The sequence below is a fragment of the Brachyhypopomus gauderio genome, chromosome 19, assembly GCF_052324685.1.
Source record: "Brachyhypopomus gauderio isolate BG-103 chromosome 19, BGAUD_0.2, whole genome shotgun sequence".
NCBI lineage: Eukaryota > Metazoa > Chordata > Actinopteri > Gymnotiformes > Hypopomidae > Brachyhypopomus > Brachyhypopomus gauderio.
In genome coordinates, this window is record NC_135229.1 from 14866066 (window position 1) to 14890236 (window position 24171).

General features: G+C 46.8%; 1 protein-coding gene across 1 annotated transcript in view; it reads left to right on the forward strand.

Moving 5' to 3' along the window:
• me1 (malic enzyme 1, NADP(+)-dependent, cytosolic) overlaps positions 1 to 24171 on the forward strand; it is a 73072-nt gene that overhangs the window by 17338 nt on the left and 31563 nt on the right. The window contains exons 2-5 of the mRNA XM_076981594.1: positions 5572 to 5705; positions 8051 to 8200; positions 22493 to 22568; positions 23747 to 23908. Of these exons, the coding sequence (XP_076837709.1) occupies positions 5572 to 5705; positions 8051 to 8200; positions 22493 to 22568; positions 23747 to 23908 (522 nt within the window). The remainder of the gene's footprint in view (positions 1 to 5571; positions 5706 to 8050; positions 8201 to 22492; positions 22569 to 23746; positions 23909 to 24171) is intronic.

Sequence of the window (24171 nt, forward strand, 5' to 3'; positions counted from 1 at the left end):
GAAGAATTAGATGAGGCTTTGCGCAACGATCCTAGTCCAGAGGACAGAATGCCCCGAGGATAAACAATACATACCTGTGTCCCTCCGGGGACGTATCCTCCAACTCGCCCACAACACAGCGGGTACGGGCCACCCAGGTATTACATGCACACGACACCCGATTTCACAGCGTTACTGGTGGCAGTCCTGGGAGTATGATATTCGAGATTATGTGCTAGCATGTTCCGTTTGTGCCCAATCCCGTACTCCCTGTACTCTCTCAGCAGGAAAACGCCTTCCCTTACCCATTCCTCTTCGACCATGGACACACCTCGCGATTGACTTCATCACGGATCTGCCCACATCAGGAGGAAATACAGTGATCATGGTAATAGTAGACTGGTTCTCAAAAATGTGCCATCTCATTCCTCGCCCCAAACTACCTACAGCCATGGAAACAGCTCTTGACCTCTTCCATTACGTATTCCGTATTTATGGCTTACCTGAAGATATCAACTCCAATAGAGGAACACAGTTCACATTTCAGGTTTGGAAGCAATTTTGTAAACTTCTTGGCATTACCGTTAGTTTTACTTCAGGTTACCACCCCCAATCTAATGGAGAAGTGGAGCGCTATAATCAGGAATTAGGGAGGTTTCTCCGACAATATTGCATCTCTCAACACAACTGGAACAAATGCCTTCCATGGGCGGAATATGCCCGGAATTCAATTGTACATTCCGCTACAAAACTCACACCCTTTCAATGTGTATATACAGTTCCCAGCCTGCGTTTTTCCCCTGGAACAAGACACCAACTGATGTTCCAGCCTTAGACGAGTGGCTCAAGTGCAGTGCCCGCACCTGGGAGCTGGCACATGTACATTTGCGTCGTGCTCTACATACATGCCGACTCAATGCAGACCGTCGTCGTCTTCCGGCTCTGATGTACCACCCGGGACAGAGGGTATGGTTGTCAACTCAGAATCTCAACCTGAAACAATGAAGCAAAAAACTTAGCTCATGGTATATCCATTTAAAGTGCTCAGCAGAGTTAACGCAGTTACATATAAACTTCTTTTACCTTCACATTACCATATTAACCCTGTCTTCCACGTCTCTCTCCTGAAGCCGGTTCACTACAGCCCGTTCAACACTCCCCTCGTGTCTACTAGTCCTTCAGACCCTCTGGATATTGACAGTCGCCCTGCATACATAGTCCGGGAGAATCCGGAAGCTATTGGAGTCCCGACACTGGCGAGGTGGTCTCCAGTATCTGGTTGACTGGGAAGGATATGGCCCCGAGGAGCGGGCCTGGATTCTGGCGAGGGATGTTCTGAGCCCCTCTATGATCGCTGATTTCCACGCAACACACCCTAACTTTCCTGGTATCAGTTTTGAGTCCGCATGGGACATCATTTTGGTCTGGATCCGGACCAAGGTTCGCCTATTAGTGATCTGTGCTCTAGCATGTTGCTCTAGCTTGCTGCTCTAGCATGTTGCTCTAGCGGGCAGCTCTGGCAGAGGTGCAGTGCAGCGGATCAAACATACATATACACACTGCGAAGTGGTAGTATGCAGCCTTAGGCAATGGCAAGATTTGCGAGAACAGTGATGGGACATTTGATGGCTGCTTGTTCAGTGTGAGCAATTGCCCCACGCCCCCCACCCCACACACACACACACACACACACACACACACTTGTGACCTGTCCAAAAAACCCCAAGCAGCTGCTGAAGTCCTTGCCTTGCCATTTGCTGTGAGCCAGAGTTCTCAATCTCCTCGGTCTCAGGTCTGGAGCTGCTGTCAGCACTGTTTCTATTTGCGTGTAGGTACTTTAAGACTCAGCCCGTTGGCCTTAACAAATAACACAGTCTGCATTCTCAGTTATTCTTTCTTTTTCTTTGTGTAATGTAACACAAGGATTCTTCACAAAACATATCCCGACATCCTCAGAATCCTGAGTTGATAACCTTTAGTATCCAAAAGAGATCAGACCTTCAAAGATGTTACCATGACATCTTAGACCTGTTGAGGTCTAGAACGTGACCTGGCATTATCAGAGACCTGCCACCCACTCCTTCTTGTTCTGTCCAAAGACGGCTTCAGTCTGCACCGGCTGGGAATTCTGGGAAAGTCATTAGGAAAGAACGGCCTCTCCCCTGCTTTATTTAGTGTCTGATGCTCCCAGCGTGGAGGACAGCACCCACTCTCTGAGTCACCACTCCTCCTGCACTTCTGTTCTGTTTACTCTGGTATAATCTCACGTTCTTCTCCTCCACCAAGGCCGTGGGCCATTCTGTCTTCGTGTCAGATCTGTGGCCACAGTCGAGTGAGAAAAGCCCTCTGTAACATCTCAAAGGAGCGCGTGCTCAGCGGGTGTGCCTGTTCTCATGGAGCAAAACCACTTTAATTGAAACATGAAAAGCATTTGAAAACAAACAGTGCAAGTAGTTTGAAACCCTGCTCTCAATCAGACTCCAACAGAGTCCAGTAGAGTTGCTTCTCAGAGTAGCCTGTAAGTTTAGCATTAGCTTGACCTTGTTCAACCTCTGCTAACATTCAAGTTCCCTGTGTAAATTATCAGTGGATTCCACACATAAGAAACAAACTTCATGAATGAAGCTTTATGGATTGTTCAGCCTAAGCAACAGGGTTACCCAGTGGTAAATCAGAGGTTCCCCAGATTTCCATTAAGTTCATCCTCACCGTGTGGGACTGATTCATGTGAGCTGAGTGTGACTGAGGAGTGTGAGTAAAAGGGAGATGTATATGAGTGTGATTAACGAATGTGAGATGTATATGAGTGTGATTGACAAGTGTGAGATGTGTTTGACTGGTTAAAGAGTGTAAGAGTGTAACTGAAATGTGTTTTAGTGTGATTAGTGAAGTGCGTTTCCTCAAGCTTCTTCCGTGTTTTGCACTCTTTACCAGACACGTCTTGAATGACTCTTGGGAGTTGCAGGAATTCCATGGGAGTTGTTTATTTATTTATTGAATATTGGCTTTTGAATTTGGAAAATCGTTTTCTTTGAAGGTTGTATATAGCCTTTTATCAGCACGGAAGATCAAGGTCTTCATGTTGGACCGTAACAGTCTGTAATGACTTTCCACTGAGCCGTGTGGTTCGGGGGGGGGGGGGGGGGGGGGGGGGGGGGGGCTTTGGGGGGGCACACTTGCGGGGCCCAGATTACATGTTGGGATGCCCTGGCGTCCTTGCTGCCCTGGCTGGTTAAGACCTGCGGGCCACAGCACGTGTTGGCACGGGACGCCCTGCTTCAGATGTGGCCGCCTGCCCGTGGGGAAGTGTTCACCACGCCACGCCCGCCACGCCCTGCTTCAGAGAACACTGTGGGAGGAAGGAAAACACTGACTGGGGCAGGGAGGTGGCCTGTCTGTGACTGGGGGAGGCACTCTGTGACTGTGGCGGGGGGGTTGTCTGGGGCTGGGATGGGGGGATGTCTGTGACTGGGGCGGGGGGGGCTTTCTGGTGTTGGGGTGGGAGGCACTTGCTCCTAGACTCCTGCACATTTATTATTTTAACTGCCGATGAATTTGCATACTTTGCAACAAATTATTGTGAATTGAAACCTCATGTTTCATCTGTTTCCATGTGTCCGAATTGTTTGGGATGTTTGTCCATTTAACAGGGTTATGTGGCTGGCATTGAAACCTTGCCAACAACAATGAACTGACATCCAACTCAGGATTGTGAATTATCTCCATAATGTATGTGTGTGTGCAGGTCTGTTTTAGATGGGCACTAAATATGGCAATACGTGTTTGTGTGTGTGTGTGTGTGTGTGTGTGTTTGTGTGTGTGCGTGCGTGCGTGTGTGTGTGTGTGTACATGCATGTTAGTTATTCATCTAATCTCATCACGAGGTGTGCTGTGAGATGGACCTGCCTCTCAGAACTAGCCAGCCGGAACCCGGAGCAGCGGGTCCTTCAGGCACGAGAGGGACAGTGCACTGTGGCCATGCTGCATGTGTGTCTGTTACATGCAGGATACAAGAGGCATTCAGTGGACAGAGAGCTGTCTGAGAAATTATACTTAATGAATTATGCTTAGTGAATTATGCTTAACGAATTACACTGAACGAGCTACAGGCTGTTCTTTGGATCCTCGTCTTCCAGTGCAGTTCTGAAGTCCTCCACTGATAATGGTGTTAGTTTTGTGATGTTGTTGTTGTTGTCGTTGCTCCAGCGGGGTCCGTCTATTTGTTTACCTCTGATCACAGAACATACCCGTAATCTTACAAGCTAGAGAGGCTTCCATTTTCACCGCTCATTTTGAGTTTACACCACCACAGGCGTCTCTGATCCAGTACACAGTGCTACTGAGTCACAGCTCTGATGCAAGCGCACTGTAAGGATCCGGGGACAGTTCTCAACAAACCACCAGCTCACTGACAAAATAGAATGTCCGTTTTTAATCAGGAAGGTAGTAATTCAGGGCTGGCACAGCGTAGATGGCGTTTAGAGCTTCTTAAATACAGAGCATCAGTGGTGCACTGCAGTCTGCTACTCCAGATGACAGACGGAGACCGAACAGAACCGCTCTACAAATAGCACCTAGTCATCCTGCAGCTATATCTCGGACCTTAGCTCAGCTTAAAAGCTGTGGATTGCCACTTTTAGTTGTGTGTGTGTGTGTGTGTGTGTGTGTGTGTGTGTGTGTGTGTGTGTGTGTGTGTGTGTGTGTGTGTGTGGTGGGCCATGTGGTTTCTTTGCTATATGTGGGCATGTTCTGCACATGTAGAATTGTTAGGTGTTTGTGGACATGAACGTGTGGGCATTTGTGTGGAGTTCTGATACTGATCAAAGCAGATCAGACACAGTTAAAGAGTTGGTATGCACCACAGCTGTGTTCTGAGTCCACGAACAACTGTACCACTCATCTCACGGCACTTTGGTTGAACATACAGACCCCGCATTAATACTAACATTTAGACTAGTTCTGCTCAAACCTTTAATTACTGCTCATAGACTTGCTTTTAGACACTCAGCACCTTTGATATCACCACTATAATGTCACCACTATAATATCACCACTATAATGTCACCACTATAATGTCACCACTAAATCCTGCTGGAAGTCACGGGAAGAGCAGCAGCCAAATGCCCTTCAGTTCTGCTAATAGAAACTAGCAGGGAATTTGGATATCTGTGCATTTGTTCTTTATTCTAATCTACTGATCTTCAAGAAGTGACCTACATTTAGTATTATTACAGCAGCAGAGTGTGATCAGCATGGATCTGATGTCCTGGAGGACCGATGTAGTGTCAGCAGTAATTTTTTCATTGCTGTGCACCTTTTCACCGCAGGGTGAAAGAGTTGGGGGGTGGAGCAGGTTCGGGTGGATGATCTTTGGAGCACATGTCTGTGTAGCTCCATCTCCACCTCCATCGACCCCACCCACAGCCTCACCCATGACCACACCCACAACCTCACCCACGACCCCACCCATGACCCCACCCACAACCTCACCCCCAGCACCACCCACGACCTCTGCCACGACCTTCCCCACGACCTCACCCACAGTATGCATGTTGTGGAGCAGTGTGACCAGCGTGCTGTGGCTGTGTGCAGGGCATGGCCTTCTCCCTGGAGGAACGGCTACAGTTGGGCATCCACGGTCTCCTCCCGCCCTGCTTCCTCAGCCAGGAGGTCCAGCTGCTGAGAGTCCTGCGCAACTATGATCTCAAGAAGGACGACCTGGACAGGTGAGATGGGTTCGGGCTGATCCTCAGGTACCACTCAGTGCCCACCACACACTTGAGCCAGACCTGCACGGATGTCAAACTTTTCTTCTCTGTCACTGATTTTAAATGTACAGGAATAAATGTTGTAATGTTCCATCTTTCCAAGCATTTTATGAAAGCAACACTTTATGCATTTGTACTTAACAGCTGCTGAGTAGGTAGGGCACAAGGGCTGCAGTTGGAACTGAGAGACCAGCGTGGCCAGCAGCACTAGCATCTTCCCACCAGCTAGCTTAGCAGCTTCGTTTGTCTGCACGGCTGTCGAATCACAGAGTAGCCGCGCAGTTTTCCCATGACCCGACGGCGACTCCCACATTCTGTCCTGCGTTTGCATTTAGAGTGTGTCCTGACTACCCGTCACAATGTCCCGCCCATTTCGAAGCCAAGTCTTGTTTGCATTACGGTCTGTGTTTTGATTTCCTCGACTGTAAGTGACCCCGTCCCACCGTAACTGCCACTCACAGACATATCACTGCGCCCCAGCCTGCATGTCATTCATACTTTAAATAGCGAGGGCTTACCAGACCATCTGAGCCACTTCCATATAATGCCCCTTTGTTGATTACGAGGTATAGACGATAGGCCAAGATTTTTTTTTTACTCAAATATTTGTGTTTAGGTTGACTACTTTATTAGCTACTTTATTACTCTTTTCAGCTCAGTAGCTTGAGTCAGTTTGTGTCTGCCGGCCCTCATTACAGCACGACCAGTGCCTCTCTAACTCCAAACTCTGTTGATGTATATTTAATGCATGTGCCTCAGGCCAAATGAGGCACAGCTGGGTTTTGTAAACAAACACATATCTTTCTTTGCTTCATAGCACAGTTTTTGGATTTGAGTTAAAGAATTATGAAATCGAGTTATTGAGTTGTTAAGGCAAAGGTTTTGCGAAAGGTTTAGGCGTGTAACAGAAAACAGAAGTATGAAGGATGATGGGAGGGACAGATGTAGCCCGGGTCCACGGGCGTGTCTGCAGTCCGCACAAACAGAATAATGTGCCCTGTCCACGCACAAAGCCCCAGAATTCTGCATGCTTGTTAACACAGCCCAAAACACTTAACCAATTAGAGCTCTGCTTTCGTCCGCTTGCTGCCACAGTATATTGCCAATAAAACAGAGTCCACTTTTTCCTAACAGCTTGAAATCTGGACTAAATGAAATATATATATTTTGATTTTAAATGCATATTTTACGACACAGTGAAAAACAAATGGAAACCTGGAAACCAGTAAACGCTCAGACTGGGAAAGGCCAAACCAGCATCCGTCACTGAGTGCCATATAAGGAACTTTAGCACTCACATGTGTAGGAGAACGCCGAGACGGGACTGTACCGGCACCTGATTGGCCTCCTCGTTGCTTAGCAATGGGAGGGACTGGATCCCGCTAACCTCCTGCTCAAACAGAACCCGTCCAGCAGGACACATGGAGCTGGGAACGTTTCCCAGCCAGCAGTGAGCTCCCTGCGCTGGGTGTGTGTGTTTATTCAGAGGCCGGCCTGGGCTGGCCGTAACACGCTGAAGTTTTTCCCCTCCTTTAGAAATGCGAAAATCACAAAAAAACAAAGCAAAACTGAATGTTGCATTATTATTTTTCTTTGTATATGTGAGTGAAATGATCTCATGAATCCCGGAATCGTGCTTCCCCAATAGCAACCGTAGCCATGATGATCCAGAATACAGACGTTTGCCCCTGCTGTCATGGCGTGACTTTGGCCTCCGACTATTAACCACTAACATTGAGTGTCATGTAGGGTTGAGTTCTCCACCTGCTTCAGAAGCCCAGCGTTCGGTACAGAAGGCGGTTATGGTCATCACACACATGAACCCTCTCACAGTTTTCCCATGATAAATAGACGGATGGGTTTCGTTCAACTAAGTGGCATGTCAGCTCGATATGTCTGATGTTACTCAGCTCTGTAAGAGGGCCAGGACATCAGAGCGGGCAGTGAGTGTATGTGTGTGTGTGTATGTGTGTGTGTGTGTGTGTGTGTGTGTGTGTGTGTGTGTGTGTGTGTGTGTGTGTGTGTGTGTGTGTGTGTGTGTGTGTGTTTTCCCAGCATCGGTAAAATAAACAAGGTGAACGTTACCCAGCTATTACTGCTCATGTGGGAGCAGCAGCACTTGGTCTGAGATTTTATTGCTGTGAACTAGTGATCTCAGTGACCTCAATAACCCCCCAAACCACGTCTCACTCAGATTCTCCTTTCACTTCATCTCTTCATCATGTCTGTCACACTACATCACACACACAAACACACAATGTGGATAAGGTCCTTCTACTCCATCTGCTCTCTCCATCTCTCAGGTACGTCTTCCTCATGGGCCTCCAGGACCGTAACGAGAAGCTGTTCTACCGCGTGCTGACGTCAGACATGGAGCGCTTTATGCCCATCGTCTACACTCCCACCGTGGGCACCGCATGCCAACAGTATGGCCTCGCCTACAGGAGGCCCAGGTAAGACCGGCCAGTCTAGCGTCTCATTCGTTCTGTCGTGGTCCAGGAGGGCCGTAACACCACCATGAGGCTCTGGAGGTGTAGGGCAGACTCATGTCTGTTCGTTCTTGTTCTGTAAGACAGGTGTTTTCAGTGTACCGTGCTGTATCTGTGATGCCTGCTGGTATCATGATTTTCTGGGAGCGGCTTCTAGAATGTGGTCATGTTTTTGATTGGTTAGTGACCTGTAAACCACATCTTGGTCAAAATACGGTTCAACGAATCAAAGTAACTTTTCTACTTTTATATCTGGTGGTCTCTGGCCAACTTTTAAACTTTTATATCTCTGTCTCTGTTATAAACAGCATGAAGCATCATCATTGTATCTCTCTAATTATAATATGTAACTAATTTGCTTTACCCATAATAAAGCAAGCAATGTTAACATAAACCCCATGAACTCCAAACAAACCTTAATGGCTAAACAACCATTCCTGATGCATCAGAATGATTATTCAAACATTTCTTAGAGTTTGTGGTGTACTCATGCTTGAGAATTACATTTTCTAAGCGAAACAATTGTATTACAATAGAGGACATGGCACCTAAGTGTAAATCTAGTATACATCAATCAACACTTATGATGACTGCAGTTGTAAAAAAAAAACATGTGCCTTTGCCATTGAGTGACATTCAAACTGAAACTAGCTTCAGATACTTTCACAGAAATACACACTGAATTCCCCTCTGGAGTCAAAGCATCCCTTAAATGCTTAAACAGAGATGACCAATCTCTAGATCTGCACCGGCATGAGAAGGAAACATTGAAAAGTTGACTGGCTTGAGTTTGAGCTGCTACTGCAAAGCACATAGGCCTATGCTGTTCAGAGCACGTATGCGGATCAGTGCACGTATGCTGATCAGAGCATGTATGCTAGTCAGAGCATGTATACTAGTCAGAGCATGTATGCTAGTCAGAGCATGTATGCTAGTCAGAGCACGTGTGCTAGTCAGAGCACGTATGCTAGTCAGAGCACGTGTGCTAGTCAGAGCACGTGTGCTAGTCAGAGCACGTATGTTAGTCAGAGCACGTATGTTAGTCAGAGCACGTGTGCTAGTCAGAGCACGTATGCTAGTCAGAGCACGTATGCTAGTCAGAGCTGCTGCGTCATTCCAGGCTACATCAGCACACCATTACAGCTCATTAAAGCACATACCAAAGAGAAGAGTACATTAATCTGCCTGCCAGATGGAGCGGCACACGCAGCTATAGGGCACGTGAGGCGAAGCCTCGGGCTGGAGTCACAACAAACGGAAGCATGTGAACGAGGCATATCAAAGTCAAAGTCTTACACGAAACCATATGAAATAATGATAACAATTATGAGCACATGTAATTAAAGATGAAAAAGAAACAGAAGTCAAAGGGAACAAACAAGTTATACTAATGCACCGGAAATAAAATAAAAGCCATCTGCCAACAGCAAGTTTGACTGATCACAGCGTCAGAGCGTGATGTGCTGATAATTGGCTGATAGTTTCATGGATTTGTAGTTTGTAGTTTGGAGATTTTCATGCTTACACACTTATAGGCAAAAATACTTGTATTTGTGTAGCATACATTTGTATTTGTTTAGCATATTGTGTAGCATACATATTGACTCAAGAGCTTCTTACAATTTCATTAAAAATGTAACCATGTCTCAGTTTTTGCAAATGTTACAAGGAGATTAAGTCATCCTGGATCGTTCGTCTGTTGGTCTACAAGGGGAAGGAAAATCAAGAATAATTATGCAAATAGAGCATCATTACGATGGTGAACAGGACAGAGTTAAAGAGCAGCACATTCTTCTTTCTTTCATGTGTGTGGAGTTAGGGGAGTCTGAGGTCTGGAGCCGCAAAGAGAGAAACGCCAATTACCCGAATGCTGCTCAAAACAGTGTAATTACAGCGTGATTTGAGAGTGATTGGAGACTGCAGGTTTGATGAAAGTGAGGAGGGGGACGCTCACACACTGGGTTAATGAGTGAGGACTCGGGAATGTATGATACTAGCTGTCAGAGACACTCTGCGCCCACTTTACGGTCTGTGATCTCCGCTCAAGTGTTCAGGCCACACACCAAGACTCAAGTGAAAACAAGAGTGTAATTTAGACCATGGTGCGATCAGGCAGAATAAAAATCCTGTTTCATCCTGAACTTCCGAGCCCGGCAACGCCGCCGTTGTGCCATGACTGCTGGGAAGAGTAAACCCTGCTGTAATAAAGAGGTTCATAGCAGCCCGTATATTTCAGGAATGTGCCAGTCAACAAAGTATGACTTCACCCAGGGGCTCTGAAAGGGAACCTAGACACTGAGGCTGTGGTTTTGGGTGCAAGCTGATACTACAGTGCCTAACCTATGGCAGCTGGGGGAAAAATCACCTTAAATATTTTTCCTTCTTCCTCTTCTTCCTCTGTGTTGTCATCTAGCCCTGGTTTTTGTGGTATGACCTCTAGAGCACTGCTTTCACCGACGTCCCCCTGCGGTTTTCACTCATGGTTAATCTGGAAGAGGAATTCCATGGAGGGTGTGGGATTACAAGACTAAATCTGTGGTAACACTTTTGGGAATAATTCTTTTATGGTCTTTGTCAACCTTGTAAAGTAATTCTTGGTTTGTGGCGGGCTAGAGAGAGCATTGGGGAGAGCATCCTACAGTGTACAGACATAAAGGCTTAGTAAATGCTCAGCAGAGGCTCAGTAAAGGCTCAGTAGAGGCTCAGAAAACGCTCAGAAGAAGCTCGGCAGAGGCTCAGAAGAGTCTCAGAAGAGTCTCAACAGAGGCTCGGTAAAGGCTCAGCAAAGGCTCAGTAAAGGCTCAGTAGAGGCTCGGTAGTCTCAGTAGAGGCACTACTTGCCTCACAGCCTTAGTGGCTCTTCTATGCAAAGCATAACAGGTAATACTAATACTGTCCAAACTGGCCACTTTATACTGAGTTCAGTGCTTTTTATTCAGTTCATAGTTTTCCTAAAAAATTGTTGTTTTTTTTCTGTAAAAGAATATGCAGAATCTCAGAACACTAAACCAAAAATGTTTCCACAAATGTGCTCTAATGGACTGATATTTGTTTACCGAAAACATGACCACTAGCATCATTTATTATCATTTTAATCCGCAAAGGTCAAATATTCTACCCACACTTATTGTGTGAGAATGCAGTAGGCCCGAGCAAGGGGCAGGCCTGTGTTGAGCAGACGCCCTCACCTTCAGACCCCCGTGAGATGTTTGGGTTTTCAGGGTTTTCCAGCCTTCTGGATTCAATTTAGAGTATATCAGAAGTGGACACTCCAGAGTCCAAATTAGAGAGACCTTGGGTTGGATCCCTTGCCTGGTCTGGTGTGCTGTGTGTTCTGTCTCTTTTTCCTGTTCCATGAGCTGTCAAACTATGACAGACCTCAACAAGGCCCCTGGCCCAGCACGCCTCACGCCAAACACTTAGACTGACGCTGTTTTATGAGTGTTGCTGTTATGGAGAACGGAGGAACCCTGACGTGTCTGTGGACTGACAAAGAATCCAAATGCTCAATCCAGGCCATGGTCAGCGTTCAACTCCACACTCAACAACACACAGTCTATAAATTCTGAAGTGTCAGTGGTTAGGGACTGAAAGCTTCTCTCTAACAAGAACTGGTCCACACAGGCCGGTTGGTTCAGTGCCTCAGGGCAAATGTATTTTTATAGTGTTATCATTCCTCCAGCAGATGATTAAGCAAGATTAGACATATTAAAGAAAACCATATATTAAGCTTTTATTTTGGTGTAATTGTGAGCAAAGTGCACTAATGCCAGAGCAGATGTCAGGGGACTTTTATATTGAAATCCTTGCATGAGAATATTCAGTGTCTTTTATTGTGGAGGAGCCCTTTATAGACCAGTTGTGTTTCTCTGTCGAGTGCAGTTAGTGTGTGTGTGTGTGTGTGTGTGTGTGTGTGTGTGTGTGTGTGTGTGTGTGTGTGTGTGTGTGTGCGTGTGTGTGTGTATGTGTGCGCAAATATACAGTATTTGGCTGAATGATTGCAGGCTTATTCATCTCAGTAACAACCCAGAAACTTACTATCTGAGGGTTTGGTGGTGAAAGGCCTGATGGTCCATCTCTCACTGCATGGTAACCTCAGTTTCCAACCACGCTGGCACCCAGAGCAGCCTCTGCTGTCCTCCTCTCCCCGTCAAAGTCAAAGTCAAATATATTTATATAATGCTTTTTACAACACGTCACAAAGCAGCTTTACAAACATATGGGTCCAGATCCCTAATGAGCAAGCCAGAGGCGACAGTGGCGAGGAAAAACTCCCGGTGATGGTGGGGATTAGGAAGAAACCTTGGGAGGACCAAAGGGAACCCATTCTCCATTGGGCGGGCTGCTAGTAGAAGTCTGAGTAATTCCAGGCCGAGTAGTCACAGATCCTTCAATGCAGATGGTGAACCTCAGGTAGGAGTTGGCATCAGCGCATCTTTGTCACGTCTACCAAGACTGTTTCTGGGTTGTGACCTGCCTCCGTCTAGACCTCCCATTAAAATCTGTAGGGGGGCATGGGACAGGGGGCATGGGACAGGGGGCATGGGACAGGGGGCATGGGGCAGGATGCATGGGGCAGGGGGCATGGGGCAGGATGCATGAGACAGGGGGCATGGGGCAGGGGGCATGGGGCAGGGGGCATGGGGCAGGGGGCATGGGACAGGGGGCATGGGACAGGGGGCATGGGGCAGGGGGCATGGGACAGGGGGCATGGGGCAGGATGCATGGGGCAGGGGGCATGGGGCAGGATGAATGAGACAGGGGGCATGGGACAGGGGGCATGGGGCAGGATGCATGGGACAGGGGGCATGGGACAGGGGGCATGGGGCAGGGGGCATGGGGCAGGGGGCATGGGGCAGGATGCATGGGGCAGGGGGCATGGGGCAGGATGCATGCTCGAACTGCAGTCTGTGGCCTCACACTTGCATTTGGAACTACTCCCCACCTCTGCGTGGTGCATGAGTGAACCAGGGACACAGGTGCACTCAGCGAAAACTGGACCTGAAATCTCCTGTAGTATAAAGTTAAGTGATTTCTGCAGTATGAAGCCTTACTACAGTCTGCTGGTGATCTCTGGCCAACTCGACTGCAGTTCAGCTGTTTCATATTTTTTTTCTTTCTATAATTTTTTTATTTGGAAAAAGAACACATCCAATCACAACAATACAATCCACCTTAGCTGTTTCATCCTGCTGGATCGGTGCCTTGAGCTCCCATTGTGGCACTCTGGGTAACAGTGTCAGTGACAGCATCGCTGTGACCAACGTCTCCAGCGGCCCCGGTGATTTTCAATGTTATGCTAAGTTAGGTTGGGCTTACGGGCAAATTGGTTTATAGATAAGGTTAAAAGGTTATTGATTATTGATAAGGATTGTTGCTGCATGAAACAGGTCATTGCTGAGGTGAGGTTCCTCTTAAACATGTGAAAACTTTCTTTGGGACATTTTTCCACAGATCACTACAAATGGAGATTTTCTTTAGCAACTGACTATTTTAGGTCTAGAAAATTGGTCCCATGGGCGTGATTCCAGTTTGGTGCTTTGACTGTTTGATGTGGGAAATCTTTTTGAACTCTACGTAGGAACTCGCAGTCCTGTGTCTGGGGTTCATGGAATGGTAATTTTACCCACTGCATCTGTTCGCCTGCAATGTCTCTCTTAATTTCTCTAAAACCCTAAATCTCAGAAAAACAGTGAAATTGGGAGACTGTAGGTTTATTTGAATTGGCGTTTTCAAAAGGGCTTTTAACAGCCTGGGAATGAATTGGAGATGCCAATGTCTGCCCAATAAGACCTAGTAATAACAATTTAAAAATTTTGTAAAGAGCAGTCTTTATTCCAGTTGCTGTGTGCTTTTTCATTTATTGTTAGATGTCATATGTACATCCCCCTCCTCATCTGCTATTTTGATGGTCTCACCATTAACAGCTGTTGGGCTAATATGGTCAGATAGGAAAATATGTTAGCCAGGAGACACTGGAAACACATTGTGTCGAATAACTGAGCATATGTGCAGTGTTATTTTCATCTCCACTACCCAAACACTGTGGGAAAGTGTTAGGTGGATGTGTTAGGTGGATGTGTTAGGGTGTATGTGTTAGGTGGATGTGTTAGGGTGTATGTGTTAGGGTGTAGGTGGACGTGTTAATGTGTAGGTGGGTGTGTTACGGTGTAGGTGGGTGTGTTACAGACAGGTAGATGCATTATTAGGGTGTAGGTGCATGTGTTAGGGTGTATGTGTTTGGATGTAGGTGCATGTGTTAGAGTGCAGGTGTATGTGTTACAGGAAGGTGGATATGTTAGGGTGTATGTGTTTGGGTGTAGGTGGATGTGTTACTGTGCAGATGGGTGTGTTATGGGGTAGGTGGGTGTGTTACAGGCAGGTAGGTGTGTTAGGGTGTAGGTGTTTGGGTGTAGGTGGAAGTGTTACTGTGTAGATGGGTGTGTTATGGTGTAGGTGGAAGTGTTATTGTGTAGATGGGTGTGTTATGGGGTAGGTGGGTGTGTTACAGGCAGGTAGGTGTGTTAGGGTGTAGATGGGTGTGCTATGGTGTAGGTGGAAGTGTTACTGTGTAGATGGGTGTGTTATGGGGTAGGTGGGTGTGTTACAGGCAGGTAGGTGTGTTAGGGTGTAGGTGGGTGTGTTATGGGGTAGGTGGGTGTGTTACAGGCAGGTAGGTGTGTTAGGGTGTATGTGTTTGGGTGTAGGTGGATGTGTTACTGTGTAGGTGGGTGTGTTATGGGGTAGGTGGGTGTGTTACAGGCAGGTAGGTGTGTTAGGGTGTAGGTGGGTGTGTTATGGGGTAGGTGGGTGTGTTACAGGCAGGTAGGTGTGTTAGGGTGTAGGTGGGTGTGTTATGGGGTAGGTGGGTGTGTTACTGTGTAGATGGGTGTGTTATGGGGTAGGTGGGTGTGTTACAGGCAGGTAGGTGTGTTATGGGGTAGGTGGGTGTGTTACAGGCAGGTAGGTGTGTTAGGGTGTAGGTGGGTGTGTTACAGGCAGGTAGGTGTGTTACAGGCAGGTAGGTGTGTTAGGGTGTAGGTGGGTGTGTTAGGGTGTAGGTGGGTGTGTTACAGGCAGGTAGGTGTGTTAGAGTGTAGGTGGAGTTGGTATATATATGACATGTCTGCTATTATTTCTTGTTTAATTAAATTATGCACTATGGTATGTAGTAAACCTCTTAATAGCTACTGTAACTTGTAGCTGATATGAATGCCAAATGTACATTGACTATGTATACGCCAGATGTACACATCTCTGATCATGTGCGGCTATAAAGCCCTTTAGTTTTGTAGGTTTTGTGAAAGTATTTATATGTCTTCTGCAAGTCCTTCGGGTTGTTGAGTGGAATGCCCCCATCATTACACATCCATCTGTTTTTATCCATCTGTACAGAGATAGTGAAGACAAACAACACACGAACCAATCATGGACCAAGCAGGTGTGGCTATGAAGATGACATTGTAACCCGATTGGCTCGGTGTGGTCTGAGTAAGCCAATCGGCTGGGTGGATCTCAGTAGCAGTATAATCTTTGACACGATCAGTAGAGGCTGTGTTGTGAATCAAGGGTGTGACGGGGGCTTTCCCTATGACACAGTTAAATATATTTGGGTAGAGTGAGAGCATGTTTCAGGTTTTACTGCACATGGCTGATTTTAGGATAGCATCCACCAACCGAGTAGAGAGTTTACGATCCACCCTGGAACCGGTCCCTGGCATTTCTGATCCAGCACAGTCTGATCTGGCACAGTCTGATCCAGCACAATCTGATCTGGCAAACTGAAGCACCACCTACCTTGCGTGAGGACATCTTACGCAGGTAAAGGTTTGTGAGTGCTGATTGGTCCCCAGCAGGGTGGCCACATCGGGGTGGTAGGACGCTGAGCCTGGGTGGCTGGACCTTGAGCTGATCTATATAAGTTTAAACAGGTGCATTCAGAGGATTATATTACTGTTGCTTTATTGAATTACACTGTATGGATCTGTGTTTCCTCAGGAAATAGGCCAGCAGAACCATATGGATCTTATTTTCAGTGAACACTTTCAGAATTTAGCCCACAAGAAGCTAATGTGGCCCTGTGTGACCTAAAAGCTCAAGTTCCAGAGGAAATGTGCATGTGGGTCATAGTTACACGTGTTCAATGGATGTGCTCTGTTTGATTCCCGCAGGTTCGATGTCAGGTTCTACCCACATTGATATGTAACAGTATGGACATTAAATGATTGCCACACATACAGTTTTAATTCACGCTACGTCATCATGAAGATAATCTTCATACAGTATTGTCTGAACCTTGTGCCATTGTGATGGTTCTCTGAGGGCCTCGCTAAAGAAAGCATCAGTATGCTTAAGGAAGCTAATGCAGTTTTCACATGTGGTTCGGTTTCACTATATTATAACAGTGCCCGCTCAGACAGTATATAACTGGATAGTAAATGTGAGCTGTACGATGAAATTCCCATCCAACATTCCAGGCAGCTTTCCATATCCTTTCGGCTAACTATTTGATCGCCTGTTGCACACCAAAACATTAATAATATATGGAAAAAGTGGCTGAAACGTATCTGTGCCTGGTTTTCATACTGCCCAACAGATTAATTTAGCAGAGAGAGAGAGAGAGAGAGAGAGAGAGAGAGCGAGAAAGAAACGGTGTGTGTGTGTGTGTGTGTGTGTGTGTGTGTGTGTGTGTGTGTGTGTGTGTGTGTGTGTGTGTGTGTGTGTGTGTGTGTGTGTGTGAGTGTGTGTGTGTGTGTGTGTGTGTGTGTGGTGTGTGTGTGTGTGTGGAGCGGTACTTTCCTCTGTTATGTAAGATGCCTAATTTGAATGCTTTTGCAGTCTGGAGCCATTGCCATGTCTCACTCCCACATGGACACATGGGTTCCTTAACCTGTGTCATTTTGTATGAAAAGAAATTCAAGTACTATTAGTCTATTACCCTACTGACATTTTTATGTTAGTGCTTGTCAGAAAGTTCAGATAAAGACCTGAAAAACTGAAAGAGACAGTTGCACACAGGTACTTACACCAGCCACAGGGCCAGCAAAACGTTATATCAGTGCAATTAAGCTTCAGAGCCGAGTGTGAGATTGGGAATGTCCTTTGACTGAGGACATGGGAGTCTGCTTTTCTGAAGTCAGGAGTTGGACATGTCCGTGTCCAAGTATGAAGGTCAGTTTAGGAAGCTGAAATACCTTGCATGCAGAGTTTCCCTTACTGGAATAATAGAACACTGAACTGTCCTCTACAGCTGTGAATCTGTCTGCACAAATTAGAGAGCATTGGTTTATATTAATTACTACTACAGATGGAGAGAGAGGGTGCGAGAGAGAGAGAGAGAGAGAGAGAGAGAGAGAGAGAGGGAGAGAGAGAGAGTGAAAAGAGATCTTTGTTTATCCAGCTGATCCTCCATTCTTCCACACTCGCGCACACACACACACACACACACACACACACACACACACACACACACAGAGAGAGAGAGAAAGAGAGAGATTTACAGTAAGTTTTCATGGAAATGTCAATATCCTTTGCCTGAGAATATATTTCACTTTGTGTATCTCTCTTTCTCTCTCTCTCTCTCTCTCTCTCTCTCTCTCTCTCTCTCTCTCTCTCCATCAGTCCTATTACCCCTTATCTTCAGCTCATTTACCCAAGGAATCTGCTCTTCAGCCTCTGCCTTTTAAGTGGTTTGTGTATCAATTCAAAGTTCAACTATATTTAGAGGACTCTTTTAAGGGTCTGGACACTGGAATGGGAAGGAAGGTTCTAGATCTGTTATCAGTCATACAAAAGGCCATGCTGAGGAAGATCAGACTCAGGCCTTAGAACATCTCTGAGGAGCTTTCCTCTTAAGCAAACAGCAGTAATGCAGGAGGGACTGTTGTTGTAATACATCCACTCAGATGCCTGCTATCAAGCCCTTGATCCGGTTTGTGTTTGCTAGGACACAATTAAACTCTGCACCTCTCCTGGATCAAGCACTTCTGTATTGGTTCTGTTTCTCAGTACGAGATGTGAAAACATTGTGCCAGAACTACGTATTGGGGTCTTTTAAGTTTGAAGTAGTCAGAGGTTCTGTTGGAACTACCCATTCTCTGGCCACTGGTTTAAGGCATATATATCTCATAGTTGCCATTTTATAGGTGCACAGTTCCACAACGTCGCCCAAGTGTGGGCTGTTCGCTAGTTTGTTGGTCAGGTTCTGCGTGCAGGACCACTGATGGCTTTAGGGGCTCCTACCAGGGCCTGCTGCCCATGCTTCTTCATAGCACGCTGGGGAAGGTGACCACCATCCCCAGGCTGACTGTGCTGAGCAAAACCCTGTGTCGCCTTTCCCTATGCAGTTGGTTAGAAGGTCGTAATGTGTGCAGGAGCAATAGATCACTTAAAGCTCCTCTGATTTGAGAGTCCCGAGGGAGACCGGAGACATTGAGTCTGAGTGGGCCTTTTTCCGTGTCTCCATTGTCAATGCGGCAGACCAGAGCTGTGGCCTCAAGGTTGTCGGTGCCTGTCTTGGCAGCAATCCCCAAATTCGATGGTGGACACCTCGGGTAAGGGAGGCTGTCATGCTGAAGAAAGAGTCCTATCGAGTCTGTTTGGCTTGTGAGACTCTGGAGGCAGCAGAAAAATACAGGGGGGCAAAGGCAGATCAGGGCGTTGACCATCTCAGAGGCAAAAATTAGGGTGTGGGAAGAGTTCAGTGAGGCCATGGAAAGTGACTTTTCATTGGCTCTGAGAATATTCTGGCAAACCGGAAGGCAACTCAGGAGGGGGAAGCGCTTTCTGACCTACACTGTATACAGTGAGGCTTGAGATCTGCTGACCTCGATTGGGCATGTCATTAGGCGGTGGAAGGTGGAAGGAACCCTTTGAGGATCTTCTCAATCCCACCATCACGCTTTCCATAGAGGAAGCAGAACTAGAGGACTTGGACAAGAGTTTGTCCATCACTTTGGCCGAGGTGACCAGGGCAGTTGTGAAAATCCTTGGTGGCAAGGCTTCGGGGGTGGATGAGATCCGCCCTGAGTTCCTTAAGGCTCTGGATGTTGTGGGACTGTCCTGCCTGACACATCTTTGCAACATCATTTGGACATGGCGGGCAGTGCCTCTGGACTGGCAAATCGGGGTGGTAGTTCACCTTTTTAAGAAAGGTGACTGGAGGATGTGCTCCAACTATGGGGGATCACACTCCTTAGCCACCCCGGTAAGGTATATGCAGGGGTACTGGAGAAGAGAGTCTGGTTGATAGTCGAATCTCAGTTACAAGATGAACAATGTGGGTTCTGTCCTGGTCGTGAAACACTGGACCAGCTTTTCACCCTTGTGAGGGTCCTAGAGGGTGCATGGGAGTTCGGTCAACCAGGCCACTTGTGTATTGTGGATTTGGAGAAGGCATTCGACCGTGTCCCTCTGGGATTCCTCTGGGGTGCTCCAGGAGTATAGGGTACAGGGCACGCTGCTACGGGCTATCCAGTCCCTTTACAAATGGAGCAGGAGCTTGGTTCGCACGGCCAGCAGTAAGTCAGACTGGTTCCCGGTGGGAGTTGGACTCCGCCAGGACTGCCCTTTGTCACTGATTCTGTTCATAACTTTTATGGACAGAAATTTTTTTTTTCCTTTTTGCGGAAGATGTGGTCCTGTTGGCATCATCGGGCCTGGACTTACAACTCTTGCTGGTTCAGTTTGCAGCCGAGTGCGAGACGGCCAGGATGAGATTCAGCACCTCTAAAACGGACACCATGGAACTCAGGCGGACAAGGGTGTAGTGCCCTTTCTGGGTCGGGAGTGAGTCCTTGCCTCAAGTGTAGGAGTTCAAGTATGTTGGGTTCTTGTTTACAAGTGAGGGAAGGATGCAATGACAGATTGACACGCTGATCGGTTCGGCGGCCACAGTGTTGCAGATGTTGTACCAGATCATTGTGGTGATGAGAGAGCTGAGACAAAAGGCAAAACTCTTGATTTACTCGTCAATCAGCATTATAACTCTTACCTATGGTCACTAGCTCTGGGTAGTGACCGAAAGAATGAGATTGCGAATACAAGAGGCTGAAATTAGTTTTTGTCTGGGCTCTCCCTTAGAGATAAGGTGCAGAGTATGGCCGTCCGTGAGAGACTCAGAGTAGAGTTGCTGCTCCTACATGTATAGAGGAGCCAGTTGAGGTGGTTCAAGCATTTGGTCCAGATGCCACCTGGGTGCCTCCCTATGAAAGCGCTCCAGGCATGTCCAACTAGAAGGAGGCCCCGGGGAAGACCCAGGACATGCTGGAGAGATTATATCTCTCAGCTGTCCTGGGAATGCCTTGGTACCCCCCAGAAGAGCTAGAAGACATGGCTGGGGAGAGGGAAACCTGGGCCTCTTCGCTTAGGCTACTGCCCCCGCAACCCGGACCCAGATAAGCGAATGACGACGGATGGATGGATGATTTGAGAGTTTTGGGTGTTAATGTTGGAAGAGGCTTCCTTTTCAATCTGATTCCAGGTGATTTCAGTTTGTTTCTTTTCATTACTTTTAAAAATGTTTTTAAAATCTAATGTTAATCTATTGTAGATATGACTTTTTTTATAGACATTTTTATTTTTCCTCAGCAAAAATAATCTGCATGTTACACATAACATCAGTGTGTGTGGTCCTGCTGCTGAGAGAGCCTTGGTTCCTAGTGCTGTCCACTCTCTCTCTATCTCTCTTTCCTCTCTTTCTCTGTATCTCTTTATCTATACTTCTCTTTCTGTATCTCTCTTTCTATCTCTCCTCTTTCTCTGTATCTCTCTGTATCTCTATATATCTCTCACCTTCTCTCTCCTCCTTGTATCTCTCTTTCTCTGTATCTCTCTCTATTTCTCTCTTTCTCTCTCTCTCACTCTTCTCTTTTTCTCTGTATCTCTCTCTCACTTTCTGCTGTGTTGACAAAAGTTGGAGGTCAGAAGCCATGGCAGCTTCCTCTCAGCTAAGTCGGTGTCTTGCTGTGGGTCAGACAAATCTGGTGCTCAGGTCACGGTTGTGTTTTGCTGCGACCCCTCACCCCTGCGGTGAGCTGTTGAGGTCAGCCAGGGGTCAGCTAGAGATGAGTAGTCTCGCACTTAATGGTTTGGACTTTGCGTTACATCAGTAGCTGCTTTGGAATCTTCATTGACCGTCTATAGCAGGAGTTCTTCGCTGACAGTCCTGCGGATACTTTGACTTTGATTCAGCTTATGAATCACTAGATGGTGAGTTGGTGAGTTTAGTCGGTTGTGTCAAGCCACGTCTCCAGGGCAAGTCCCCTTATACGGCCATCAGACCAAACACGCTTCCATCCACCGCCCTCCTGATCTCCGCTTGACCAAAGGACCCCGGTGTAACACGTAATGCAGTCTAATGGGAGATCTGTGAATGTGTAGGAACGACTGTGGAATGTCCAAACGGTTCCTCATGCTGACAGGGAATTTAGCTTTTTGATGTGAAAGTCATGAGTGAGTGTGTTTTTGAGAGAGAAGAGAGAGAGAGAGAGAGAGAGAGAGAGAGAGAGAGGGGCAGAGAGACAGAGAGAGAGTGTCTGGGAGTGATGTATGTGTCTCCTGCAGCTCTGAGCACTCACAGGCTTACATTCTGTGATCAGTGTTTGTCATCTCTAAGTACTTTTAAGAACGCACTTCTTAAATTGATGGATTCTTATGTTTACTTTTAATGTGCAGTTTTAGCATAGGTTTTCTGGAGGAGTTTCCTACCGTACCTTTCTCTGCTTCATAAACCACAGTCTTCTTATGGTCCACTCGCTTCTCAGAAGCATTGTAAAGTTTACATGCGTGTTTACAAAAAAACAGAGGGAATGGGGTAAAAGAGAGTTATATCTTCTTTACCACATGTGATTTTGAGTTTAGTTGTCTCTTGGAGCCAACAAATGCTCTCTCTCTGTCTGTCTGTCTGTCTCTCTCTCTCTCTCTTACTCTTTCTGAGGCCTGGCTTACACTAGTCTTAGCTGGAACTGCATGCCACATCAGCACTGGAGATGTAGTTCATGAAGGTACATTGGTGAAGGAACACTCACTGTCTGCTAATCCCGTGTTCTTAACTGAAGAACCTGTAGTTAATAAATAAATAGCGCCTGTGTATTAAGTCTGAAGGATATTTTGTTTTGATAGTTTGCCATGATGATTGGCAACATTTGATAAATCACTTCCGTCTCCCTGTCTGTTTTTGCTCTCTCTCTCTTTTTCTCTCTCTCTATTTGTCTCTTTCTCCTCTGCCTCTCTGTTTCTACTCGTCTGCCTCTTTAGGGGTCTGTTCATCACCATCCACGACCGCTCACACATCCCCACACTGCTGCAGAGTTGGCCGGAGAAGGACGTGCGTGTGAGTCCCTCTGCTCCCTCGCGTCTCCCACCTGCTTCTGCTGTGGGAAGAAAAAGGACAAATTGTTTGAAACAATCACTCAATCATCTTCAGGCCATTCAAAAACCATCAATGCCTATGTGAATCTCATGACCTCTTAATAATTTGCTGATTAAGCAATGAAAGGTCATTATGATGATGATGTCATGCCCTAGAGGCTTAAGGGAGGCTGAGAACATTTGTGCATCTGAAGCAGTAAAAACTTTAATGCTCACTACAACTGTATTTAATGATGGAAACGTGAAAAAACGTGAGAATGTGTTTATTTGGGGAGCAGCGACCTCTGGCCATATGCCTCAGCTGCTCTAGTTAGTCAAATTGTTTATTGGACTGTAAAAAATCTGTAATATGAATATGAAATCTGTTTTGCCCGGATAAGGGAGGTGGTTAAAGGAGGTGGATGAGAGGTTGTTAAGGAAGGTGGTTGACAAGGTTTTTTTATCAAACCTGCCTTCCAAGACCACCGTAACACACAAATAACAAATCTATTGTACATTGTGTTGTTGCATGTTTTGTTGATTGTCCTTCTGTTGCTTGTTGTGTTGTGCAAATTTTCTCTGACTGCTTCTGTTGCATGAAATATGGTGTTGACTCCCTTTATTGCTTGATGTGTTGTGTTGTCTGCCTGTAACATGATGTGTTGTGTTGACTCCCTTTCCATGTGTTTTTGTGTTGACTGCCCCTGTTGCATGATGTGTTGTTGAATCTCCCTTTCTTGCGTGATGCGTTGCTGTGGTGACTGCCTCCGTTGTGTGATGGGTTGCTGTGGTGACTGCCTCTGTTGCGTGATGGGTTGCTGTGGTGACTGCCTCTGTTGTGTGATGGGTTGCTGTGGTGACTGCCTCTGTTGTGTGATGGGTTGCTGTGGTGACTGCCTCTGTTGTGTGATGGGTTGCTGTGGTGACTGCCTCTGTTGTGTGAAGGGTTGCTGTGGTGACTGCCTCTGTTGTATGATGGGTTGCTGTGGTGACTGCCTCTGTTGTATGATGGGTTGCTGTGGTGACTGCCTCTGTTGTGTGATGGGTTGCTGTGGTGACTGCCTCTGTTGTGTGATGGGTTGCTGTGGTGACTGCTTCTGTTGTGTGATGGGTTGCTGTGGTGACTGCCTCTGCCCGTGTTCCATGTGCTGTTGCTGGCAGGCCGTCGTGGTGACGGATGGGGAGAGGATCCTGGGCCTCGGTGACCTGGGTTGCTATGGCATGGGCATCCCCGTGGGCAAACTGGCCCTGTACACGGCCTGCGGGGGCATGCCGCCCCAACACTGCCTCCCCGTCATGCTGGATGTTGGAACGGACAACGAGGTAAGACGCCGACGCTGGGGCTCAGAGGATGGCGTACAAACATGCTCCTGTAATACACGCGTACAGGAGAACTGGAACCATTGAAATCAAATTGGAACTAAATCTGGAAGCAAGAGTTTAATCGGATAGACATTCGTTATGTCACTTACATTAATGCCGCCAATGTTAGCTAGTTAGGTAACTGGCTAGCCAGCTTGTTATTTAAGACTCATGACACTAGCCAATATTATGAAAACTCACCCAGTTTTGTGATGTTTTTGCCA